Source organism: Melopsittacus undulatus, chromosome 6 (assembly GCF_012275295.1).
Source record: "Melopsittacus undulatus isolate bMelUnd1 chromosome 6, bMelUnd1.mat.Z, whole genome shotgun sequence".
NCBI classification, from domain to species: Eukaryota; Metazoa; Chordata; class Aves; order Psittaciformes; family Psittaculidae; genus Melopsittacus; species Melopsittacus undulatus.
In genome coordinates, this window is record NC_047532.1 from 47,485,746 (window position 1) to 47,511,340 (window position 25,595).

At 56.1% G+C, this 25,595-nt stretch overlaps 1 protein-coding gene across 1 annotated transcript; it reads right to left on the reverse strand.

Moving 5' to 3' along the window:
• Positions 1–371: 371 nt before the first annotated feature.
• Positions 372–24,321, reverse strand: LOC101876315 (mucin-4). Its single transcript, XM_034063788.1, has 27 exons — positions 24,258–24,321; positions 23,661–23,813; positions 8,992–9,131; positions 8,624–8,788; positions 8,389–8,544; positions 8,077–8,207; positions 7,760–7,848; positions 7,044–7,451; positions 6,815–6,934; positions 6,428–6,630; positions 6,143–6,221; positions 5,803–5,973; positions 5,502–5,603; positions 5,058–5,294; positions 4,620–4,754; positions 4,345–4,523; positions 4,077–4,236; positions 3,890–3,988; positions 2,921–3,092; positions 2,748–2,847; positions 2,395–2,459; positions 1,922–2,121; positions 1,587–1,755; positions 1,323–1,496; positions 822–859; positions 640–737; positions 372–428 (listed from the first exon to the last, which is right to left on the reverse strand). The coding sequence occupies exons 1-27, from the start codon at positions 24,319–24,321 to the stop codon at positions 372–374; spliced, it is 3,864 nt and encodes a 1,287-aa protein (XP_033919679.1).
• Positions 24,322–25,595: the final 1,274 nt, after the last annotated feature.

The following is a 25,595-nucleotide window of genomic DNA, read 5'->3' on the forward strand; positions in this document are numbered from 1 at the left end:
TCCTAATGGATTATAATCACTGCATTGTCCCACCTGACCCTAATCAGTGGCTCTGCTAGGTCTGGTTATGTTGCACTAGAGCATACCCCAGTGCAGACACACTCAAGGATTATCCCGGTTGCCTCTGCAAGGTCCTCAGTGGAAGGTAAAATCCTCTTGCTTTGGCCACCCACTGTAACAGCACATTTTTGATTCAATGAAACCACCTCCTTCAGAGTGAGTCCTCCCACAAACACCAGGCTCCAAAGGACAGCTGCCGGTCCCCTTCCTCCATGCAGGCTGCTGGAGACCTTGAGAACGGATGGTGGGGCTGGAAGCAGCAGCCGGCTCCTCTGTGAGCCCAGAGGTGCTGGGGCAGGACCAGTGGCAAGCTAAGGCTGTGGGGGGGGCTGGCTCGGAGGCCTGATGTGGGGTCTCTGGATCCTCATCTGTAAAGAAGGGACAAGCCACACTTTCTGTTGATGCTGCTCTTTGTGATGAGCTCAACAGCACTGACACCAATGCCAGCCAAAGCATCCGTGATGCTCCGGCGCGAGGCATGGCTCCTGAGCATCTTGGAGGCACAGGGCTAGGACATCTGTCCCCATCCCACAGCCCCCCATTCTGACCCACCACAGGCACAATAATCCCTGGGCATACCTGGATTAGGGGGTCAATGGGCTGGAGCTGCAGTTCCCAAAAGTTTTCCATGGAGTGAGGGTGGGTGGGCTCTGCATGCTCTCCTGCCATTGTCAGAGCTGGAGTGGGGAAAATGATCACAGGTAAAGGAAGGCTGGGTGAAGCAGAGCTGATGTGATGAGGTGTTGCAGGGATGTACTCACAGGAGAAGGGCCGTGGCATCCAAAAGGTGTCCCTGGCCCTGGGAGGGGAGAAAAGAAAGGGGATGACATATCAGGGGAGGCTGGGAGAGCCCGTGCCTGACGTTGGCTCCTGACCAACTCTTTCTAGACCAACATGAATGGCAGTGGAAATTATTTGTATGGCATTCAAATTAAAATTAAATAGAAAGCCTGTCTGTAGTTGAGCACTAGGTGGGATGAGGAAGAAATGTAAATATTCCCTGACACGGGAAAAAAGGTAAGCTAATGTCCAACCCACTGATGTTATCATACCTCTGAGCAGCAGATGACTGGGAAGATGCTAAAAGATCACCCAGCCCAGCCTCTTCCCCGTGGCAGGCTCCCTCTGCCCAGGCCAGATGGGACCCACTGGTAGTGGGTCTTCCAGAGATGGCTTTTCCACCAGCTTTTGCTGCTGACACCCAACCTCCTTTCCCTGCTGCACCAACAGCACCCCCCACCGTGGTCCAGCCTATGGCTCACCCCTCGTGCTGGCTGCGCTGCTGGTGGCAGAGGTGTGAGACCAGGCAGACAATGGCGAGTGAGAGGCAGAGCAGAGCCAGGACTACCACCAAGATGCTGAGGAAGGCAGTGAAGCTGATGGCCAGCTGCTCACACCGGGCACCGGCTGGGGAGAATATGGAGAAGGGCAGGCAGCTATGGATAGGGAAAGATGAGAGGTGATGGAGACCTGTGGGGAGAAGCAGCAGTGCCAGAGAGCTTTGCACATCCCAGAGCTGCTGCTACCTGCAGGTGGGACCCTCGGGCAGGTGCTGGCACTGGCCACCGTGCTGGCAGTACCCCTTCTTGCAAGGTGAGATGCAGACGAAGCCGACGGTCCCTATATAGTGGAGCTGGTATCCTTTGTAGCCATACAGATTGCAGGGGAAATAGTGCCTCAGCTCAGACACTGTCACTGGGGAGGGAAGGCATGGATTCATCACCTCCCTGAGCTGGATCCATGCCTGGGGACTGCTGCTCACCCGCCTCCCCTGTGGTTGTTACATGAACCCTGGGGCACACAGGATGATGAGGACAATGGGGACAGTGGGGTGCTCCTCCTGGGCTCCCCTGCAACTCACGCTTCACCAGGTCAGTGATGTTGTCCCGGTGCAGGCGCTGGAAGAGCAGGCAAGTGCCTGCTTCCTGCTGTCCCCAATGCCTGTTGAAGGCACCGGTGATGGCCCGCGGCAGCTCCTCATTCAGGAATTGGATGATGGTGCTGTGGCTGTCATAGGCGAACTCGGACACCACTGAGAAGGTGACGCCATCACTGTCTGTCCTGTGGGGAAAAGACGGTGCTGCTAGCAGAGCTGTTGCTGCATCACAGAGTGACCAAACCTCACCATGCCTCAGTTTCCCCATTGGGTGTGTGGTAAAGAAGGAATGAAGCAGGAGATGAAAGGTACCATGGGACTTGTGTCTCCAAGGGTTTATCAGCATCAGGGTTGGTGGGTGGAACTGCCCTTTGTGTCCCAAACACCATAGCCCCATGCCAAACCTCGCTCTGCTGGCTCTCTGGGGTGGGCATGGGGCTGCTCCACAGCTGACTCACATTTGGGTGATGTTGGTGTTGCACTGGAAAGCCTTTACCTCCAGGGAGGCCAGGATGGCTGAGACCTGTGGTGGAGGAAATGGAAAGGCATTAGGGAGAGGCTGAAGTGCAGTGTGGGCACTGTGGCCAAGCCCCAAGGGCTGCTCTGGTCTTCTATTCACACACTGGGGACCTGGCATATGGCTGTAGCCAGCACCACATGGCTGGCACTGACTCCCTCCAGCCCTGTGGATCCATTGGATCCCTGTGAATCTCACAGGAGGGAAGTGCATGAAGGCATGGGCACCCCAAGCTGCCATGCTGCCTGGTGTGCCGGTGCATCCCCCCCGAGCCCATCCCCTCTGGTCACATACAGTGCCATTGACTTCCTCGGCAGTGGCGTTTCCCAGCGTCCTGACCCGCAGCCGGATGCTCCTCCGGGGCAGGCCTGCCAGGGGGAGAACAGCAGCGGCTCTGCATCCTTGCACTGGGGTGAGCGGGGTTGGGGCTCACACCCACTGGGCACAGGCACCCACCTGCGATGGGCAACGGCCGGAAATCCCCCCCTGCCACCAGGCAATGCTGGTCGGTGAAGGCTGGGGGGCAGGTGCAGCTGGGGGTGCAGGTGATGGGGTGCAGGTGGCAGTGTCCCCCATTACTGCAGTATCCCGTGGGACAGGAGTAGGAGCTGCAGGCTGAGCCACAGCCTGGCTCCTCACCTGCAGGATGGGGAGCCCAGGTCAGGTTGAGGCATGAGCCTGGCTGCAGAGGCAGAGAGCCCCAGCCCACTGAGCCATCCCCAGCTGCTCGGTAGCACCTTTCTTACAAGTTTCATTTTTTTTGGATTTTTTTAGCACATTAGGACTTTTAGTATAAATTCAGGTCCTCAAGGAAAAGCCCTGCACGTCCTTCTCCCAGCTGAAGCCTTTCAGCCGTGGGAAATCCCAGCTCACTGCATTAGAATAGGAGCAAAAACCATCAATCACCCAACCCCCCTTCCCCCTGCCACCTGAAAAAAAAATATTTTATTTTAGCCCCCCCAACCTCTGCACGCGCATTTTAACTTTGATGGGCTGAGATTTATTTTTTTTTCCTAAAGAGAAAAATTGCATGGGAAAATTTTCCCTTCCCAGAGGAATACTGAGACCTGCAGCCTAGGAGCATGAGCTGTGGCTGGATTCCTATCCCTTCTGTTAAAGACAGCAAGGGTTTGTTTATAGAGCTCAGCCAGCTCCCCCTTCTCTCTCCCAGCTTGGGTTCCATGGGAGCCCTCTTCCACCGAGGCCCAGGGGTGAGGTACTGGAATAGGTTGCCCAGGGAAGTTGTGAATGCTCCATCCCTGACAGTGTTCAAGGCCAGGTTGGATGAAGCCTTGGGTGATATGGTTTAGTGTGAGGTGTCCCTGCCCATGGCAGGGGGGTTGGAACTGGATGATCTTAAGGTCCTTTCCAACCCTAACTATTCTATGATTCTATGCTTCTATGATAGTGAGGATGAGAACAGTGCCCGTACTCACCCTCCTCACCAGCTGGGCAGGAGCAGGTGTAGCTGCCCACCGTGTTGGTGCACGTGGTGTTCCCTGGGCACGCCGCCCCTTGAGCGCACTCATTGATATCTGCTGAGGCAATGCAGCATGACACCGGGAGGAGCACCTTGGTAGGGATCCCATGGGTGCCCCGGTGGCCATGGCAAGCCCTTGTCACCTGAGCAGTGCCGCCCATCACCAGTCAGGCCGGCAGGGCAGGGGCCACAGCCAGCAAGGGAGTCACAGTGCACCCCAGGGAAGCATCCCTGGGCACAGGGGTCCGGAGGGTCCTGGCAGAAGGGACCTGAGTAGCCGCCCTCACACCTGCAGGCTGCCAACTGGAAGGAGACAGTGATGCTGGCTTAGGGGACATGAGGAGGATGGATGGACAGAGAAGAGAGCTGTGGGGACAGGCACAATGCGGCACTGGCTTTCCAGCACACTACCTGCAGGGAGGACCCTCCAATGGTGATGGTGTTGCTGTAATCACACTCCTGGATCCTGCTGCAGCTACAAAGTGTGAAGTGGAGCTGGAGAAGGGCAGAAAGGTTGTTAGACCCAACAGCCTCTAGGTTGATGGTGAGCGGGGCTGTCCCACGGGGTTCCCATGTCAAGGTGCCACTCTCTGCCAGGGGAGAGGTGGGAGTTAGAGGAGGTGGCAGTGGGCTGGTGGCCAGTATGCCCCTATCCCATCCTGACTGCCTCATCGCTCCTTCCTTACCTGATATGTTGAGCTCTGGAGAGAGGTGGGGGACAAAGTGTGCACCCAGCCCCATGGCACGGTACTGCCTCCTGACCCTTTCTGTCCTGAAGGCTGTGAGTGATGGATCACCAGTGATGATGGGAGGGAAGGCATCTGAGGAAAGAGCAGCCCGGCACACAGCTGGTTGATAGCTACATGGCTTTGGCACACGTTGGCTCTGAGTCCCTCATGGTGAGGACAGGACCTCACACAGATGCTGCCATGACTGCCCACCAACAAGGCCCTCACGTTGCACAGTGTGGTGGTATCTCCCAGGCTTTGAGACCAGCCAGCCAGGCAATGCAACTCTGAGACCTTGGTGACTTCTCTCCTTCCTCACATGGAGCAAGAGAGGACAGTGTGGGAGCAAGGAGCTGCCCTGTTACCAAAGCTATGGCCTCTGAGAGGTCCACTTACTGAGTACTGTCTTCTTCTGCTGGAAGTCGGCTGTGAAGCTCTGGGTGGCCAGACCCAGCGCCATGTCCCCTGTGCTCAGTGAATCATAGATGCACTCCTTGCTGCCGCGGCACTGTGAGGCTGCCAGCTGGTACTGGCTTTCATCCTCCTGCCGCAGCTGAGACAAGAAGATGGGTGTGAAGTTCATTGCTGGTAAGTCCAGAGGCTGAGTAAACAGGCTGTGCCCTCCAACAGCCCCTGCAAGAGAGTACACCATGGGTATGGCCTTGGGTTTTTAGGGTTTCTTGCATTTTAAGTATCGTTTGCACAGAGCAGTGAGGAGACCAAAGGGCTTCCCTGGCATCACTTCTGCTCAAGCAAGTGTCAAAATGCCTCCAGCCAAAGTGTAGCCAGAAGGTGCAGGAACAGGGGAATCATTAAGGTAGATCCAGAGCCTGAACATACAGGTCAAACCATAGTTGTAGATCTCCTCCTCACTGCTGTTCACAGGGATGCTGGTACCATTTGGCATCTGGAAGTCATCTGAGGTGTCATGGTCCCACACACCTGGTGAAGCATCACCAGAGAACTGAAGTCTCCCCAGGGTTGACCTCTTCTCTGGTGCTGGCCCATGTTTAGTTTAGACTCAGGGGTCCCTGCCTTCAAAATATGTCTTCCCCCCCTTCCCCCCAGTGTTTTCCAGTCTGCTTTAGGGTGGGAAGGGGACTTTACACCCTGGCTCTGCAGCAGTGCCACAAGTCCTCACCCAGGAGGCCCTTAGTGCTGTTGCGGTATTGACTGGGAAGGCTGCAGACCATGCTGAGGATCCTGGAGGTGGCTGAGATGGTGATGGCAATGGCCCCGTCGAAAACAACTGTGATAGAAGAGGCATTGACCAGCAGGACACCAGGGCTGTAGTACACCTCTGCACCCATGTCTGCAAGGGAAGGAGAGCACAGAGGGGGAGTCCATGCAAGGCTGGGGTCTGAAATGGTGCCCCAGAATTTGTGGAGGGGAATGCTCTCCATCCACTCTGGCTGAGTGGGGATAGAGACACTCATCACTCCTGCAGATACCTTTAACATTTAACAGCACAGCCTGCTCACCTTGGGCATAGGAAAACTGGATGGTTTTATGGTTCAGGAGGACTTGGATATCACCCTGGCTCCCCAGGGTCCACTCAACCTGTAAATCACAGCAGATGTCCTGGTCAGCCCCTCTGCTCATACCTTCCTGCCATCCCCCCATGCTGGGGACACTTGAGCTAAGCTGTGTCCTCCTTCAGCCTTGGCAGAGAGGCTCAGTGCTAGGGCCATTCACCAGGGCTGGATGTGCTCTTCGTTCCCTTTAGAAGCTCAAACTGATCTCAAACTGAGATTTCCTCTACTCACTGTTGTTGTGGTGTTGGAGATGTACTGGGCAGCAAAGGCCACAAAGTTGGTGGCCTGAGCCATGCCTGTCCGGACTGTGCGGCCATGCAGCACAAAGCTGGTCTGGGCATCACTAGCCAGGAGCAGGGCAAAGTCCCCAAGGCCATTGAAGGTGTAGGTGAGTCCATCCATAGTGGTGATGTGGGGGTCCCCAAAGGCACCAGCTGTGGTCCAAAAGACATGGAGGCATTTTGGGGGAAGGAAAATAAGCCTGGTGTCAGGCAGGTAATGATGGTGTCATTTCATGGAGGAGAGCAGCCTCTGGATGCTCTCCAGAGGGGATCTGTGTATGGACATGTCACTCACCCAGTACCCTGGCACAGAGGAGGTAGAGCCTTGGGGACTCACCAGGGGTGGGTGGCACATATCCCTCGCAGCCAACCCTTGGTCTCTTCTCAGCAAACCTTGCACAGAACAGGGGCTTCCCAACGCGCCGGCAGCACCAGTCGAACGCCTCCAGCTCCCCATCTGAGGGGTAAGGCAGCTGGACACCAGGGGTGTCGGGGTCCCCACTGCGCCTGAAGAGCGCTCAGTGTTTGGCAGGTAAAGTGTAAAGGCAGTGCTGATGCCCACTTACCAGTGGCGGGGTGAATGGGGAGGCTCCATGCTCTCTCTTGCCAGCCTTCAAGCAAGCTCCCATCTCGGTACAGACACCGCACCCCGGCTCCCGCCGGGCTGGGGGATGCAGTGCGCAGCATCCTCACCGAGGGGTCTGCCGGGCCTGAAATGGTGCGGTAGGATGACGGCCACCCCAGAGCAGAGGGGACCACACACCCCTGGCTGGCCCTGGGGGTGTTGCGCTTGGCACCTGCACTGCGGCGGAAGCGGGGGTCCAGCTCTGCCTGGGGCCAGGAACAGGGGCATGGTGGCAGCCGAGCGTTCCAGGCGGCTGGTGATGGCTCTGCGTCCAGCCACACCAGGCACCGCAGCCTGTAGTTCACCCGGGAGCGGCTGTCCAGCCTGTAGATCCACAGACCACGCACATCTGGGAGCAACCAGAGAACAGCACCGCCCCACTGGGATCTGACCTTGTTCTGAGGGGGATCCCGTGGGATAACCGTCCCTGGCCATTGACCTTACACAAAGTCTCCAGGCTCCCTCTAGGGATGGCTTGGCTGTAGCAAGCCACAGCAGGACACAGGACACCCATTTTCTGCTGTCAGTGGCCAGCCCTGGCTCAGCAGCTTTGCTGGCCCATCACCTCACAGGGACAAGTCCTGGGAACATGCTCCCAGCACAGAGCACACGGATCCCTCCATCCTGACCTGCCTCATGCATTCCCCCTCATCATACCGGTGCTGGCGCTGCTGTGCTGGTCAGGTCGGTACTTGACAGCCGCTGGCTTTTGAGTCAGCTCGTTGTTTTGGGCATAGCCATTGCCACTGTGTGGAGACAGAAGATTTGGGGGTCACCTTCCTAACACAACCCTCCTCCTCTCCCTGTAGAGCAGTTGGGATAGAAATTGCTATGGGAGAAGGGTTTAAATGGGACAGACTTGCTTTAGGGGTGGGAGCTGGGCTTTCCTGGGGGTAAGGTCTCAGATGGTCCAACATAATGCTGGGAGAAATCTCTGCTCCCCCCAGAAACACAGCCACACATGTACACAGCACCTGGAGAAGCCAATCAGCACATTGTCTGCAGCCAGCTTGGTGTAGTCCCACCGCATCCCACCATCCTGGTACAGCAGCAGGGTGAAGGAACAGTTCCCATTGGTGGTGAGGATTGCCTGGTAGGTGCTTGTCTGGAGAAACACAAGGCACTCCCTTAGCACTGCCGAAGCCTCCCCTGCTCTTCCTGCAGTGCAGACTGTGGTGGTGAGACCTGAAACACCTGCATCAAGGTATAGGAGACGAGCAGCCCAGCTCTGCCCTGGCCATCGTTGGTGACAGTCCCTCCTGTCACCTGAGTCTCACACTGCTCACCTGAGTGTCATTCCTCTGGGACGGGTATGCTGGAGCCTTCTCCCATGTCACCTTCAAGGTCCATTTTGCTACATAGGGGATTTTCAGGTATTTCTTGATCTTTGCTTCCACATCATGAACAAGAGGGTCTCGGACAGAGCTGAGTGTGGAGTACTCCTGGTTGGCAGGAGAGAGAGTAAAAATGGGCAATCTGGCAGCTGGGGTCTCCCAGGAGAACAACTTTGGTTGCCCTGACCTGATACCAAGTAGTGCCAACACCCTGGGAGAAATCTGCGTCGTCCCAGAAGGCGGCCACCATCGGCAAACCCTCCTGGCCACTGAAGCCTTGCGGAGGTGGGTTGGGATTGGAGGGGACGTAGTTGTCCGTGGGTGGGAAAATGATCTGTCCATTATCTGTAAACTAACCAGAATAACTTGTTCATTGCTGACATCCCAGGCAGCTCCAGGGGAGGCTTTTAACCCTCATGGGTGAGCAGAAAACAAGCATTTTTAACTACAGAAAATTATGTTCAATGACATTCAGTTTCTGCTCCATTTCTGTGGGATGTTTTTCTACCAAAGAGCCTGCACATCCCTGACATGCTCAGTGAGGTGGGAACTCACATAGAGAGCATCCTGCAGTGAATTCCCGAAGGGGAACCCGATCTCTGGCTTGAAGAGGGGGGAGTTAAAATCCACTGTCCTCTGGACACACTCCTGGTCCCCTTCCTTTGTGCCGAAGGGGTAGAGCAAGGCTGCCGGCACTGAGAAGGAAAGGAGAAAAAACATTAATGTCTGCTCCATCTTTCCTATAGCCAGCACACACTCACCTGCTTGCTGCACCTGTGCTTCCCCTGGACCACTGCTTGGATGGTGTAACCCAACTTTCAAACCAGTTTTTAACCTGGAACAGCCTCCCAGAAATCCTGTTTCATCTTTCTCCATGAATCTAGCAGATTAACATGCATTATGGGTGAACTCCCCCAGGCTTGGCCATAGGTAACCTCACCCATCAATATGCTTCATCAGCCGATTAATCCCTTCCTGCTCTATGCTGTGGGATGAAGAAAACCTACTTACTTGTAATCCCACTGGCGGGTCCAAGCTCAGGGGCAGGATTTTGGTAAAAAGTGCTGGAGGGGGCAGATGTGCTTGATGTTGTGGCCAGTGCCCTCTGTGTCCCAAAGGCAGGGGGTGGGGCAGTGGTAGGTCTGGTGGTAGCAGCTGGTCTCAAAGATGTGGTAGTGCCTGCAGCCAGGACATCTACTGCCTCCTTGGCTGGAACAACTGCAAATGTGGGTGAAACAGATGCAGTGGTCCCTGCAGTGGTGCATGTGCTTCTGTCTGCAGTGCCAGCTGTGGTTGAGTCTGCAGTCATATCTGTGGTTGTGTCTGCAGTGGAGGCTGTAGTTGTGTCTGAAGTGCTGGCTGTGGCTGTGCCTGCAATGCTGGCTGTAGTTCTTTCTGCAGTGGTTGCTGAGGTTGTGTCTGCACTGCTGGCTGTGGCTGTGTCTGCAGTGGTGGCTGTGGTTGTGTCTGCAGTGGCTGTAGTTGTGTCTGCAGTGGTGGCTGTGGCTTTGTCTGCAGTGATGGCTACGGTTGTGTCTGCAATCATGGCTGTGGTTGTGCCTCTAGTGATGGCTGTGGCTGTGTCTACAGTCATGGCTGTGGCTGTGTCTGCAGTAGTGGCTGTGGCTGTGTCTGCAGTGCTGACTGTGGTTATTTCTGCAGTGGTTGCTGTAGTTGTGTCTGAGGTGGCTGTGGCTACATCTGCAGTGGTGGCTGTGGCTGCATCTGCAGTGCTGGCTGTGGTTGTGTCTGCAGTGCTGGCTGTGGTTGTGCCTGCAGTGGCTGTAGTTGTGTCTGCAGTGATGGCTGTGTTTGTGTCTGCAGTGGTGGCTGTGGTTGTGTCTGCAGTGGTTGTTGTGTCTGCAGTGATGTCTGTGGTTCTGTCTGAATTGGTGGCTGTGGCTGTGTCTGCAGTGGTGGCTGCGGCTGTGTCTGCAGTCATGGCTGTGTTTATGTCTGTAATAATGGCTGTGGGTTTGCATCCAGTGGTTGCTGTGGTTTTGTCTGCAGTGGTTGTTGTGTCTGCAGTGATGGCTGTGGTTTTGTCTGCAGTGATGGCTGTGGCTGTGCCTGCAGTGGTGGCTGTGGTTGTGCCTGCATCCATGGCTGTGGTTGTGTCTGCAGTGGTGGCTGTGCCTGTGCCTGCTGTCATGGATGTGTCTGTGCCTGCAGTGGTGGCTGCGGTTGTGTCTGCTGTGGTTGCTGTGGCTGTGCCTGCTGTGATGTCTGTGGTTGTGTCTGCAGTGCTGGCTGTGTCTGTGCCTGCAGTCATGGCTGTGTTTGTGTCTGCAGTGGTGGCTGTGGTTATTTCTGCAGTCATGGCTGTAGTTGTGTCTGCAGTGGTTACTGTGGCTGTGTCTGCAGTCATGGATGTGTCTGTGCCTGCAGTGGTGGCTGCAGTTGTGTCTGCTGTGCTGGCTGTGGTTGTTTCTGCAGTCATGGCTGTGGTTGTGTCTGCAGTAATGGCTGTGGTTGTGTTTGCAGTGGTGGCTGTGATTGTGTCTGCAGTGGTGGCTGTGATTGTGTCTGCAGTGCTGGCTGTGGCTGTGTCTGCATTGCTGGCTGTGGTTGTGTCTGCAGTGATGGCTGTGGTTGTGTCTGCAGTAATGACTGTGGTTGTGTCTGCAGTGGTGGCTGTTTTTTTGTCTGCAGTGCTGGCTGTGGCTGTGCCTGCAGTGGTGGCTGTGGTTGTGTCTGCAGTTGTTGCTGTGGTTGTGTCTGCAGTTGTTGCTGTGGTTGTTTCAGCAGTCATGGCTGTGGTTGTGTCTGCAGTAATGGCTGTGGTTGTGTTTGCAGTGGTGGCTGTGATTGTGTCTGCAGTGGTGGCTGTGATTGTGTCTGCAGTGCTGGCTGTGGCTGTGTCTGCATTGCTGGCTGTGGTTGTGTCTGCAGTGATGGCTGTGGTTGTGTCTGCAGTAATGACTGTGGTTGTGTCTGCAGTGGTGGCTGTTTTTTTGTCTGCAGTGCTGGCTGTGGCTGTGCCTGCAGTGGTGGCTGTGGTTGTGTCTGCAGTTGTTGCTGTGGTTGTTTCTGCAGTCATGGCTGTGGCTGTGACTGTTGTGTTGGCTGTGGCTGTGACTGTTGTGTTGGCTGTGGTTGTGTCTGCAGTGGTGGCTGTGGCTGTGCCTGCAGTGGTAGCTGTGTTTGTGTCTGCATTGGTGGCTGTGGCTGTGCCTGCAGTGGTAGCTGTGGTTGTGTCTGTAGTGGTGGCTGTGGTTGTTTCTGCAGTCATGTCTGTGATTGTGTCTGCAGTGGTGGATGTGGCTGTGTCTGCTGTGATGGCTGTAGTTGTGTCTGCATTGGTGGCTGTGGTTGTGTCTGCAGTCATGGCTGTGTCTGTGCCTGCACTGGTGGCTGTGTTTTTTTCTGCAGTGTTGGCTATGGCTGTGCCTGCATTGGTGGCTGTGGTTGTGTCTGCAGTGGTGGCTCTAGTTCTTTCTGCAGTGCTGGCTGTGGCTCTCACTGCAGTTGTACGTGTGGTTGTGTCTGCAGTTGTCTCTGAGCCTGTGCCTGCAGTGGTGGCTGTGGCTGTGTTTACAGTGGTGCCTGTGGTTGTGTCTGCAGTGCTGTCTGTTGCTGTGCCTGCAGTGGTGGCTGTGGTTGTGTCTGCAGCCATGGCTGTGGCTGCATCTGCAGTTGTTTCTGTGGTTGTTTTTGCAGTCATGGCTGTGTTTGTGACTGTAGTGTTGGCTGTGGTTGTGTCTGCAGTGATGGCTGTGGCTGTGTCTGCTGTGTTGGCTGTGGTTGTGTCTGCAGTGCTGGCTCTGGTTGTGTCTGCAGTGATGGCTGTTGTTTCTGCAGTCATGGCTGTAGTTGTGTCTGCAGTGGTTGCTGTGGCTGTTCCTGCTGTGATGTCTGTGGTTGTGTCTGCAGTGCTGGCTGTGTCTGTGCCTGCAGTGGTGGCTGTGGTTGTGTCTGCAGTTGTTGCTGTGGTTGTGTCTGCAGTTGTTGCTGTGGTTGTTTCAGCAGTCATGGCTGTGGTTGTGTCTGCAGTAATGGCTGTGGTTGTGTTTGCAGTGGTGGCTGTGATTGTGTCTGCAGTGGTGGCTGTGATTGTGTCTGCAGTGCTGGCTGTGGCTGTGTCTGCATTGCTGGCTGTGGTTGTGTCTGCAGTGATGGCTGTGGTTGTGTCTGCAGTAATGGCTGTGGTTGTGTCTGCAGTGGTGGCTGTTTTTTTGTCTGCAGTGCTGGCTGTGGCTGTGCCTGCAGTGGTGGCTGTGGTTGTGTCTGCAGTTGTTGCTGTGGTTGTGTCTGCAGTTGTTGCTGTGGTTGTTTCAGCAGTCATGGCTGTGGTTGTGTCTGCAGTAATGGCTGTGGTTGTGTCTGCAGTGGTGGCTGTGATTGTGTCTGCAGTGGTGGCTGTGATTGTGTCTGCAGTGCTGGCTGTGGCTGTGTCTGCATTGCTGGCTGTGGTTGTGTCTGCAGTGATGGCTGTGGTTGTGTCTGCAGTAATGACTGTGGTTGTGTCTGCAGTGGTGGCTGTTTTTTTGTCTGCAGTGCTGGCTGTGGCTGTGCCTGCAGTGGTGGCTGTGGTTGTGTCTGCAGTTGTTGCTGTGGTTGTTTCTGCAGTCATGGCTGTGGCTGTGACTGTTGTGTTGGCTGTGGCTGTGACTGTTGTGTTGGCTGTGGTTGTGTCTGCAGTGGTGGCTGTGGCTGTGCCTGCAGTGGTAGCTGTGTTTGTGTCTGCATTGGTGGCTGTGGCTGTGCCTGCAGTGGTAGCTGTGGTTGTGTCTGTAGTGGTGGCTGTGGTTGTTTCTGCAGTCATGTCTGTGATTGTGTCTGCAGTGGTGGATGTGGCTGTGTCTGCTGTGATGGCTGTAGTTGTGTCTGCATTGGTGGCTGTGGTTGTGTCTGCAGTCATGGCTGTGTCTGTGCCTGCACTGGTGGCTGTGTTTTTTTCTGCAGTGTTGGCTATGGCTGTGCCTGCATTGGTGGCTGTGGTTGTGTCTGCAGTGGTGGCTCTAGTTCTTTCTGCAGTGCTGGCTGTGGCTCTCACTGCAGTTGTACGTGTGGTTGTGTCTGCAGTTGTCTCTGAGCCTGTGCCTGCAGTGGTGGCTGTGGCTGTGTTTACAGTGGTGCCTGTGGTTGTGTCTGCAGTGCTGTCTGTTGCTGTGCCTGCAGTGGTGGCTGTGGTTGTGTCTGCAGCCATGGCTGTGGCTGCATCTGCAGTTGTTTCTGTGGTTGTTTTTGCAGTCATGGCTGTGTTTGTGACTGTAGTGTTGGCTGTGGTTGTGTCTGCAGTGATGGCTGTGGCTGTGTCTGCTGTGTTGGCTGTGGTTGTGTCTGCAGTGCTGGCTCTGGTTGTGTCTGCAGTGATGGCTGTTGTTTCTGCAGTCATGGCTGTAGTTGTGTCTGCAGTGGTTGCTGTGGCTGTTCCTGCTGTGATGTCTGTGGTTGTGTCTGCAGTGCTGGCTGTGTCTGTGCCTGCAGTGGTGGCTGTGGTTGTGTCTGCAGTTGTTGCTGTGGTTGTGTCTGCAGTTGTTGCTGTGGTTGTTTCAGCAGTCATGGCTGTGGTTGTGTCTGCAGTAATGGCTGTGGTTGTGTTTGCAGTGGTGGCTGTGATTGTGTCTGCAGTGGTGGCTGTGATTGTGTCTGCAGTGCTGGCTGTGGCTGTGTCTGCATTGCTGGCTGTGGTTGTGTCTGCAGTGATGGCTGTGGTTGTGTCTGCAGTAATGACTGTGGTTGTGTCTGCAGTGGTGGCTGTTTTTTTGTCTGCAGTGCTGGCTGTGGCTGTGCCTGCAGTGGTGGCTGTGGTTGTGTCTGCAGTTGTTGCTGTGGTTGTTTCTGCAGTCATGGCTGTGGCTGTGACTGTTGTGTTGGCTGTGGCTGTGACTGTTGTGTTGGCTGTGGTTGTGTCTGCAGTGGTGGCTGTGGCTGTGCCTGCAGTGGTGGCTGTGGCTGTGCCTGCAGTGGTAGCTGTGTTTGTGTCTGCATTGGTGGCTGTGGCTGTGCCTGCAGTGGTAGCTGTGGTTGTGTCTGTAGTGGTGGCTGTGGTTGTTTCTGCAGTCATGTCTGTGATTGTGTCTGCAGTGGTGGATGTGGCTGTGTCTGCTGTGATGGCTGTAGTTGTGTCTGCATTGGTGGCTGTGGTTGTGTCTGCAGTCATGGCTGTGTCTGTGCCTGCACTGGTGGCTGTGTTTTTTTCTGCAGTGTTGGCTATGGCTGTGCCTGCATTGGTGGCTGTGGTTGTGTCTGCAGTGGTGGCTCTAGTTCTTTCTGCAGTGCTGGCTGTGGCTCTCACTGCAGTTGTACGTGTGGTTGTGTCTGCAGTTGTCTCTGAGCCTGTGCCTGCAGTGGTGGCTGTGGCTGTGTTTACAGTGGTGCCTGTGGTTGTGTCTGCAGTGCTGTCTGTTGCTGTGCCTGCAGTGGTGGCTGTGGTTGTGTCTGCAGCCATGGCTGTGGCTGCATCTGCAGTTGTTTCTGTGGTTGTTTTTGCAGTCATGGCTGTGTTTGTGACTGTAGTGTTGGCTGTGGTTGTGTCTGCAGTGATGGCTGTGGCTGTGTCTGCTGTGTTGGCTGTGGTTGTGTCTGCAGTGCTGGCTCTGGTTGTGTCTGCAGTGATGGCTGTTGTTTCTGCAGTCATGGCTGTAGTTGTGTCTGCAGTGGTTGCTGTGGCTGTTCCTGCTGTGATGTCTGTGGTTGTGTCTGCAGTGCTGGCTGTGTCTGTGCCTGCAGTGGTGGCTGTGTTTGTGTCTGCAGTGGTGGCTGTGGTTATTTCTGCAGTCATGGCTGTAGTTGTGTCTGCAGTGGTTACTGTGGCTGTATCTGCAGTCATAGATGTGTCTGTGCCTGCAGTGGTGGCTGTGGTTTTGTCTGCAGTGCTGGCTATGGCTGTGCCTGCATTGGTGGCTGTGGATGTGCCTGCAGTGGTGGCTGTGGTTGTGTCTGCAGTGGTGGCTGTAGTTCTGTCTGCAGTGGTGGCTGTAGTTCTTTGTGCCGTGGTCGCTGAGGTTGTGTCTGGAATGCTTGCTGTGGCTGTGTCTCTAGTGGTGGCTGTAGTTGTGCCTCTAGTGATGGCTGTTTTTGTGTCTGCAGTGGTGGCTGTAGTTGTGCCTGTAGTGGTGGCTCTGGTTGTGTCTGCAGTGGTGGCTTTCGTTGTGTCTGCAGCCGTTGCTGTGGTTGTGTCTGCAGTCGTTGCTGTGGTTGTTTCTGCAGTCATGGCTGTGATTGTGTCTGCTGTGGTGGCTGTGTTTGTGTCTGCTGTGATGGCTGTGGTTGTTTCTGCAGTCATGGCTGTAGTTGTGTCTGCAGTGCTTGCTGTGGCTGTGTCTGCTGTGATGGCTGTGGTTGTGTTTGCAGTGGTGTCTGTGGTTGTGCCTGCAGTGGTGGCTGTGATTGAGTCTGCATTGGTGGCTGTGGTTGTGTCTGTAGCGGTGGCTTTGGTTGTTTCTGCAGTCACAGCTGTATTTTTTTCTGCAGTCATGGCTGTGATTGTGTCTGCAGTGGTGGATGTGGCTGCGTCTGCTGTGATGGCTGTAGTTGTGTCTGCATTGGTGGCTGTGGTTGTGTCTGCAGTGGTGGCTGTGGCTGTGCCTGCAGTGGTCGCTGTTGTTGTGTCTGCCGTGGTGGCTGTGGTTGTGTCCGCAGCCATGGCTGTGGTTGTGTCTGCAGTGGTGGCTGTGCCTGTGCCTGCTGTCATGGCTGTCTTTGCATCTGCAGTGTTGGCTGTGGCTGTGCCTGCTGTCATGGCTGTGTCTGTGCCTGCAGTGGTGGCTGTGGCTGTGTCTGCATTGGTGCCTGTGGTTGTGTCTGTAGTGGTGGCTGTGGTTTTTTCTACAGTCACAGCTGTGGTTGTTTCTGCAGTCATGGCTGTGATTGTGTCTGCAGTGGTGGCTGTGTCTGTGCCTGCTGTCATGGCTGTGTTTGCGTCTGCAGTGGTGGTTGTGGTTGTGTCTGCAGTGCTGGCTGTGTCTGTGCCTGCAGTGGTGGCTGTGTTTGTGTCTGCAGTGATGGCTGTGGTTGTGTTTGCAGTGGTGGCTGTGATTGTGTCTGCAGTGGTGGCTGTGATTGTGTCTGCAGTGCTGGCTGTGGCTGTGTCTGCATTGCTGGCTGTGGTTGTGTCTGCAGTGATGGCTGTGGTTGTATTTGCAGTGGTGACTGTGATTCTGTCTGCAGTGCTGGCTGTGCTTGTGTCTGCAGTGCTGGCTGTGGCTGTGTTTGCAGTGGTGGCTGTGGTTGTGTCTGCAGTGCTGGCTGTTGCTGTGCCTGCAGTGGTTGCTGTGGCTTTGTCTGCAGTTGTTGCTGTGTTTGTTTCTGCAGTCATGGCTGTGATTTTGTCTGCAGTGGTGGATGTGGCTGTGTCTGCTGTGATGGCTGTAGTTGTGTCTGCATTGGTGGCTGTGGTTGTGTCTGCAGTTATGGCTGTGTTTGTGTCTGCAGTGGTGGCTGTGGCTGTGCCTGCAGTGGTCGCTGTTGTTGTGTCTGCCGTGGTGGCTGTGGTTGTGTCTGCAGTGGTGGCTGTGCCTGTGCCTGCTGTCATGGCTGTGTTTGCATCTGCAGTGTTGGCTGTGGTTGTGCCTGCTGTCATGGCTGTGTCTGTGCCTGCAGTGGTGGCTGTGGCTGTGTCTGCTGTGATGGCTGTAGTTGTGTCTGCAGTGGTGCCTGTGGTTGTGTCTGCAGTCTTGCCTGTGTTTGTGTCTGCAGTGGTGGCTCTGGGTGTGTCTGCTGTGATGGCTGTGGTTGTGTCTGCATTGGTGGCTGTGGTTATGTCTGCAGTCATGGCTGTGATTGTGTCTGCAGTGGTGCCTGTGTCTGTGACTGCTGTCATGGCTGTGGTTGTGTCTGCAGTGCTGGCTGTGTCTGTGCCTGCAGTGGTGGCTGTGGTTGTGTCTGCAGTGATGCCTGTGGTTATTTCTGCAGTCATGGCTGTGGTTGTGTCTGCTGTGTTGGTTGTGTCTCCAGCGCTGGCTATGGATGTGCCTGCAGTCAGGGCTGTGGCTGTGTCTGCAGTGCTGGCTGTGGTTTTGTCTGCAGTCATGGCTGTAGTTGTGTCTGCAGTGGTTACTGTGGCTGTGTCTGCAGTCATGGCTGTGTCTGTGCCTGCAGTCATGGCTGTGATTGTGTCTGCAGTGATGGCTGTGGTTGTATTTGCAGTGGTGACTATGATTCTGTCTGCAGTGCTGGCTGTGCTTGTGTCTGCATTGCTGGCTGTGGTTGTGTCTGCAGTGATGGCTGTGGCTGTGTTTGCAGTGGTGGCTGTCGTTGTGTGTGCAGTGCTGGCTGTTGCTGTGCCTGCAGTGGTTGCTGTGGCTTTGTCTGCAGTTGTTGCTGTGTTTGTTTCTGCAGTCATGGCTGTGATTTTGTCTGCAGTGGTGGATGTGGCTGTGTCTGCTGTGATGGCTGTAGTTGTGTCTGCATTGGTGGCTGTGGTTGTGTCTGCAGTTATGGCTGTGTTTGTGTCTGCAGTGGTGGCTGTGGCTGTGCCTGCAGTGGTCGCTGTTGTTGTGTCTGCCGTGGTGGCTGTGGTTGTGTCCGCAGCCATGGCTGTGGTTGTGTCTGCAGTGGTGGCTGTGCCTGTGCCTGCTGTCATGGCTGTGTCTGTGCCTGCAGTGGTGGCTGTGGCTGTGTCTGAATTGGTGCCTGTGGTTGTGTCTGTAGTGGTGGCTGTGGTTTTTTCTGCAGTCACAGCTGTGGTTGTTTCTGCAGTCATGGCTGTGATTGTGTCTGCAGTGGTGGCTGTGTCTGTGCCTGCTGTCATGCCTGTGTTTGCGTCTGCAGTGGTGGTTGTGGTTGTGTATGCAGTGCTGGCTGTGTCTGTGCCTGCAGTGGTGGCTGTGTTTGTGTCTGCAGTGATGGCTGTGGTTATTTCTGCAGTCATGGCTGTAGTTGTGTCTGCAGTGGTTACTGTGGCTGTGTCTGCAGTCATGGCTGTGTCTGTGCCTGCAGTCATGGCTGTGATTGTGTGTGCAGTGATGGCTGTGGTTGTATTTGCAGTGGTGACTGTGATTCTGTCTGCAGTGCTGGCTGTGCTTGTGTCTGCAGTGCTGGCTGTGGTTGTGTCTGCAGTGATGGCTGTGGCTGTGTTTGCAGTGGTGGCTGTGGTTGTGTCTGCAGTGCTGGCTGTTGCTGTGCCTGCAGTGGTTGCTGTGGCTTTGTCTGCAGTTGTTGCTGTGTTTGTTTCTGCAGTCATGGCTGTGATTTTGTCTGCAGTGGTGGATGTGGCTGTGTCTGCTGTGATGGCTGTAGTTGTGTCTGCATTGGTGGCTGTGGTTGTGTCTGCAGTTATGGCTGTGTCTGTGCCTGCAGTGGTGGCTGTGGCTGTGCCTGCAGTGGTCGCTGTTGTTGTGTCTGCCGTGGTGGCTGTGGTTATGTCTGCAGTCATGGCTGTGATTGTGTCTGCAGTGGTGCCTGTGTCTGTGACTGCTGTCATGGCTGTGGTTGTGTCTGCAGTGCTGGCTGTGTCTGTGCCTGCAGTGGTGGCTGTGGTTGTGTCTGCAGTGATGCCTGTGGTTATTTCTGCAGTCATGGCTGTGGTTGTGTCTGCTGTGTTGGTTGTGTCTCCAGCGCTGGCTATGGATGTGCCTGCAGTCAGGGCTGTGGCTGTGTCTGCAGTGCTGGCTGTGGTTTTGTCTGCAGTCATGGCTGTAGTTGTGTCTGCAGTGGTTACTGTGGCTGTGTCTGCAGTCATGGCTGTGTCTGTGCCTGCAGTCATGGCTGTGATTGTGTCTGCAGTGATGGCTGTGGTTATGTCTGCAGTGATGTCTGTGGTTGTGTCTGCAGTTGTCTCTGAATCTGTGCCTGCACTGGTGGCTGTGGCTGTTTTTGCAGTGGTGCCTGTGGTTGTGTCTGCAGTGCTGGCTGTGTCTGTGCTTGCATTGGTGGCTGCGGTTGTTTCTGCAGTCATGGCTGTGGTGGTGTCTGCAGTGTTTGCTGTGGCTGTGTCTGCTGAGATGGCTGCGGTTGAGTCTGCAGTGGTGGCTGTGGCTGTGCCTGTGCCTGCAGTGGTGGCTGTGGTTGTGTCTGCAAGGCTGACTGTGGCTGTGTCTGCAGTGGCAGCTGTTGCTGTGTCTGCATTGCTGGCTGTGTTTGTGTCTGCAGTGATGGCTGTTGTTTTACTTCTAGTGTTGGCTTTGTTTGTGTCTGCCGTGGAGGCTGTGGTTGTGTCTGCATAGCTGACTGTGGCTGTGTCTGCTGCCATGGCTGTGGTTGTGTCTGCAGTGGTGGCTGTGTCTGTACCTGCACTGGTGGCTGTAGTTGTGTCTGCAGTGATTGCTGTGGCTGTGCCTGCAGTTGTGGCTGTGGTTGTGTCTGCAGTGGTGGCTGGGGTTGTGTCTGCAGTGCTGGCTGTGGTTGTGTCTGCAGTGCTGGCTGTGGCTGTGTCTCTAGTGGTGGCTGTAGTTGTGCCTCTAGTTATGGCTGTGGTTGTGTCTGCAGTGGTGGCTGTAGTTGTGTCTGCAGTGGTGGCTTTGGCTGTGTCTGCAGTAGTGGCTGTGGTTTTGTCTGTAGTTGTGGCTGTGGTTTTGTCTGCAGTTGTGGCTGTGGTTGTGTCCGCAGTCATGGCTATGGCTGTGTCTGCAAGGCTGACTGTGGCTGTTTCTTCAGTGGCTGTAGTTGTGTCTATAGTGGTGCCTGTGGTTGTGTCTGCAGTCATGGCTGTGTTTGTGTCTGCTGTGGTGGCTGTGGTTGTGTCTGCAGTGATGGCTGTGTTTGTGTTTGCTGTGATGGCTGTGGTTGTGTCTGCCGTGGTGTCTGTAGATGTGTCTGCAGTGTTGGCTGTGGCTTTGTCTGCAGTTGTTGCTGTGGTTGTGTCTGCAGTGCTGTCTGTGTTTGTGTCTGCAGTGGTTGCTGTGGTTGTGTCTGCAGTGTTGTCCATGGTGCTGTGTGCGGTGATGGCTCTCTTATTTTCTGCTGTTATGGTTGTTTTCTGCTCCCAGTCTGATTTTGATGGTGATGTCCAGAAGGTAGGCGTTGATCTGATCCCTCTCTGTCTCGTGGCATGGTTGCTGACAGCTCCGGGCATATTGGTGCCCGTTTCCATCTCTGAAATAGTCTCTCCAGCTCTTGCCTCCCCACTTGCATGAAATCCAAGCAGAGATGAGGGTACTGTTCCTGCCTCCTCTTCTGGTCTGTGCAGGCTCAAGACGGGTGAACCAGGCACCGAGATGGCATGGCTGGTACTGAGCACACCCCAGGTCCTTGCAGCTGTCTCCACCAAGGTGCTGTGTGCTGCTCTGTGTCGGACAGGTTGCCCACTTCCACCTCCCTTTATGTGCATTACAGTGAGGGACAATGCACTGCTGGTGGTGGTGGCCTTTGCTGTGGCAGATATCACAGCTGCAGTGGCCCCAGTCATCACAGAGTTACCCCATCTGGTTGAGGTGCCTTGTAGGATGCTGTTGCTAGGGAACATGCTGGCAGCTGGTGTGGTGGCTGGGCTTGTGCCACCACTGTTGGAAACAGGAACATAGGTGTTGCTGGTGCTGGCGGGGGGTGCTGCACCCTTGGCACTGCTGTCTGAAGAGGCACTGTCAGCCTGAGCAGTGGTAACCCCAGCACCTGACCGGGATGCAGCTGTAGTCTCCCACACATGTGTATGGCCAGCAGCCAGTGAGGAGTCCCCAGCTATGGGCTCATCCTCAGTGACTGGGCTGTAAGCTTTCAAGGCTGGTTCTTGTCCACTATTGGTGGGCTCATGGAATGGCCTTGAGATGACAGTGGAGGTACCACTGGGGACAGCAGAAGGGGCTGTTGTTGTGACCTTGTCCAGCCTAGCATCACCTGCTCCTGCTGCTGGATGAGTGATGGTGATGCTGAGGGTGATGAAGGGTGCTACCACCACCGGATGGGTGTTCCTGGGGACAGAAGAGGAGACACTGACCTCTGGCTCAGCCGGACTGTGAGTGAGACCAGGAACCAGCTCCGGAGCTGTAGGTGACACTGTGCCCATGATGGCCACTGCTGTAGGGCTTTTGCTGCCTGGGCCAGAGTGTGCTGACAAGGTGGCATCACCAGTGCCTGGCTCAGCCACCCCAGCCATGGGAGTGGGCAACCCCAGGGGCAGCCCCATAACCCTATTATTTGTGGTGGGAGATGTTTTGTCCATGTCCAAGTCCATGCCCAAGTCCATGCCCATGTCTGTGGCCATGGTGGGCTCAGCAGTGTGATAGTTGCGGTCCCAAACGTCGACATGGGCTGTGGCAGAGGGTGATTCCAGCAGTGCAATCTCCAGGATGGTGCTACCACTGAGAGAGGTGCCTGCCACAGCACCTGCCCTTGCATTTTCAGCAGGGGTTGAGCCTGGAACTCCCTGTGTGGTGCTGCCATCTTCTTTCAGCTGGGACTTGTCCTCACCTCCCTCTGTGGCGGTGTTTTTGAGGGGTGTCTGGGGTGTCTTGCTGGTGGTGGCACTGGGGAGGGGACTGGCTGTGGCTGGTGCTGGGCTTGGGTTAGCCATGGCTGGTGGAGCAGAGTGACCACCCCTGGGAGGCAGGACATGCAGATACATGGAGGGGCTGGTTTCAGAAGACTCAGTCCTTTTTGCAGGTGTCTCTGGTGATGATTTAGCACTAATAATCGCATGGCTTGAAGCTGGCACTTCTGCTCCACCAGCGCCCCTGAGGGACAAGGTTGTGGCCACACTGGGTCCAGCTGGAAGGGATCCACCTGCAGCTACCTCTGTTGTGGTGGCCCCAGGTCCTGCTGAGAGCACATGGGGCAACAGAGACCCTGTGGAGTGCAGAAAGGGCCCTGGAGAGGGACCACCAGGGCTGTCAGAAGCTGCATGAGAGGACAGCTTCATGCTGAACCTCATCAGGGTGGCCTTGGTCTCCAGGGAAGAAGTACCTCTTGTGGCTCTGGGTTCACTCCTGATGGATGCCAGCTCAGTGCCAGTGCTTCCCAGAGCTGCAGACAATGGAGTGGGGACTTGCTCTGCAGTGATGATGTCCATCACCATAGCTGGTGTGCCTGGAGCTACTGCGTTGGCCTGGGGATGGGTGACAACATTGGCTCCAGCAGTGCCAAGGGCTCTGCTGTGGCTGGAAGAGAGCATCTCTCCTGTGCCTGGTACAGCACCATGAGGAAGCAGAGGTAAAAGGCCTAGAGGTGGCTGAGTGGAGGGCAAAGGGGAGTCCTGCAGGGCACTGTGGCCAGCACTGGATAAGGAAAGTGTCCTTGGCTCTGTAGCCTCACTGGTGCCAGCTGTGGCAGAGAAAAAGTTGACCTTTGCTGAGGATGTACTTGGGTTGTCTGCAGATGGTGAGGTTGCCATTCTAGCTCCCTCTGGGGCTGCATGGGTTAGGGCACCGTGGAGGCCAGTAGCAGGGCTGGCTGGGGTTGTTGCCAGCTTCATGATGTTGGCTGTGTCCTGAGAGATACTGGTTGCTGTGGCCAGAGGTGAAGTGGCCTTGTCCAGCCTTAGCGCATACTCCTGGGATGGGAGAATGGTGGTTGCATGTGGTTCAGCAGAGCTCTCACTGATGCTGTGGACTAACATCCACATGCTCTGCTTATCCTGGTGGAGTGATGGCATTGCAGTCCATGCTGTCCCTGGCATCCCCTCTGCAGTGCCCAGCTGCACCAACTCATGGGCATCAGTCAGTTTGCCGGTTACTGAAGAAGATGCTTTAGTCCCTGGCACTGGTTGAGCAGCTGGAACGTGTGCCACTGGTGGAGACAGACCTCCACCTGGAGCTGAAGGAGAACCCTCCAGTGCACCAGCAGCATCCGCGGGTGGCTTGGCCACAGTGCCTTTTTGCATGGGAACAGTTGTTCCCAGGACTGATTCTCTAGGGATGCTGTCCAGAGCCACTCTGGACCCTTCCACAGTTTGCATGGGAGCAGCACTGTTCTTTGATAATGGTTTGCTCATCCCCATTACAGTGGGAACATGTGGAGCTGGGAACGATGCGGCTGTAGCTGGCCCAGCAATACCACCACCTATGGCAAGACCCACTGCATGCCCTGTCGGCAGGAGGGATGGAAGCTGCCCATGCCAAGCGGTGTTGGGAGCTGGAGAAACGCTGGTCGGGTGGCTGGCAGCACCTGGAGAGGAGACCCCGGCCCCTGCCTGGGGGCTGCCTTGAGTTGACGGATCCCTGGGGAGAGCTGCCACAGTGGGAGACCCCTGCTGTTCACCACTGGTCCTGCCCGGGACCAGCCCTCCCGCTACCCGCTCCGGCACCAGGCTGCCTGTGGGGCGAGACAAGGCAGCCCCAGCTGCATCAACCCCACCGCGGCCCCAGCAGGCAGGAGCTCGCCCGCAGCCAGCTGCCCGCCGGCCTTACCTGCGCCCACGGAGGTGGTGGTGGTGCTCCTGCCCGCGGGAGAGGGGTGCTCCGGCCGGGCAGCTGCGGGGATGGGGAACGCCTGGCACATGCCCAGCTCTGGAGGCAGCCCGGCCCTGGTGCTGTCGGCCAAGAAGGAGGTGCTGCCCGGCTCTACCGGGGCAAGGGGCTGTCGTGTCCCCCCGGACTGCGCTGGAGGCGGAGCGGGTTGGTAACGGCAGGATGAGGGAAAAACCCAGCCTGGGGTCCCCATCATCCCCATCCCTCCTCCCTGCTGCAGGAGGAAGGTGCTCCCACCCCCTGCGGCTGGTCCCCACCGCAGCACCCACAGCCGGACCAACATCAAGAGCAAGACAGGCACCTTCCCCACAAGTGAGAGACCCCATCTGACCCACAACCGACCCTCTGTTACCGTGCTAAGGGTGAGGGAACCATGCTGAGGCTGTCAGCAGCTGGTAGAGGTGGAGCGAACCCCAGCCGGGCATGGGCTCACAGCATTCGAGCAGTTGAAGAGTTGTTCGCAGCCCATCACGCATCGCCCAGATGGTATCGGCCACCTCGTCAGTCCCGCAGCAGTGTGGGCACCCCAGCACTTACCTGGCAGCACCCAGAAACCCCACAGCACGCAGCTCCAGAGTGGCCACTGGCCCCAGCAGCCCATCATGCTTTCTCGATGGCAGGGACAGGACTACAGCTCTCTCTGTCCCAGCAGAGTAACGCAAGGGGGTGGCTCCACCAGTGAGCACTCCCTCAGGTGGGGGGGACAGGATGCCATATACCCCACCTGGGGCACTGACTTACCCTGCCTGAGGCACTGATGGCTCCTTTCCTCACAGCCATGGCTATGTCCATGTCCTGGGGACCCACTGATGCTGGGGAACACCCCTTGTGCCATAGGAAGTTTCAAGGTCCTTGATCCCATGGTTGACACCTCAAGGTTGGGGTTTCCAGAACCCAGACAGCACCCCACGGGTTGCCAAGTCACCTGGGCCAAGGGCCCTGGGATGGCAAGTGGGGACAGGGGTTCTCAGCACCTCTAGGGGGGTGAGGGGTGGGTCAGCCATGGGTTCTTCATCCTCGTATCAACCCCCGTTTGCTGCTGGGTCCCTGCCACGCTTGGCTGCGGCTGATAACCCCTGGCAGGGATTGGTTTGCAGCCAAGGAGGAAGAAGGAAGGAGCAGCCTCGTGCTGCACCCTCAGGGTCTTGCGTGTGAGCCCTGCCCTGGTCCCCTCCTGGTGCTGCCAGCACCACTGCCCAGGGACCTGCATGCAGAGATTATCAGTGCCATTGCGGCAGCCACGTAAGCCTGGCTGGGAGGGCCTGTTCCCACATAGTCAGGAGGGATGGGCCTTGTCCTGGGTTGCAGGTCACCTTCCACCGGGCACAGAGTAACCTCACAGTGCAAAGGGAACCAGTGGGGCCACTTCAGCAAACACAGGTTTTCTTCTTCACAGAGCCTAGCCTAGACCAACTTGGGCATCGTTTAAAGATGAGAAATAAGTTGGTGAAGCTGTTGTGCCTTCCTCGCTTCACTGACAGCCATCCTCCCCCAGCTGCCATGCCATGGTAGCTGCACCTTAGATGGGGAAACTGAGGCCCAGAGTGTCCAAAGCACCTATGCATGACTGCTCCCATGGCAGCCCAGCAAACCTCCCCATTCCCATGCTTAGGGAGGGCCAGGGTGCACATAGCACACAGGTGATGTAGCCAGACACCACTGCCACAGGGAAGGACACACGAACATTCTGAGGCAGCCCTTCCTGCCAGGAGATTTGCCATGCATGGTGGGGTCACTCCCCTGAAGCAACCAGCTCTGGAGCAGAAGGCATCCTGTGGACCAGGCCCCACCAAAGCCCAGGGACTCTGGTTTTGGGCACTGAGGTCCGCCATGCTCCACACTGGTTTCTCCTACTCCCTCAGAGACCCCTTCCTG

Coding starts and splice junctions, on each gene's coding strand:
- LOC101876315 (XM_034063788.1), bottom strand. CDS start 24,321: ATGGGCTGCTGGGGCCAGTGGCCACTCTGGAGCTGCGTGCTGTGGGGT. Junction 6,631..6,814: donor ATATGTGCCACCCACCCCTG/GTGAGTCCCCAA, acceptor TTTGGACCACAG/CTGGTGCCTTTGGGGACCCC. Junction 5,295..5,501: donor CTACAACTATGGTTTGACCT/GTATGTTCAGGC, acceptor ACTCTCTTGCAG/GGGCTGTTGGAGGGCACAGC.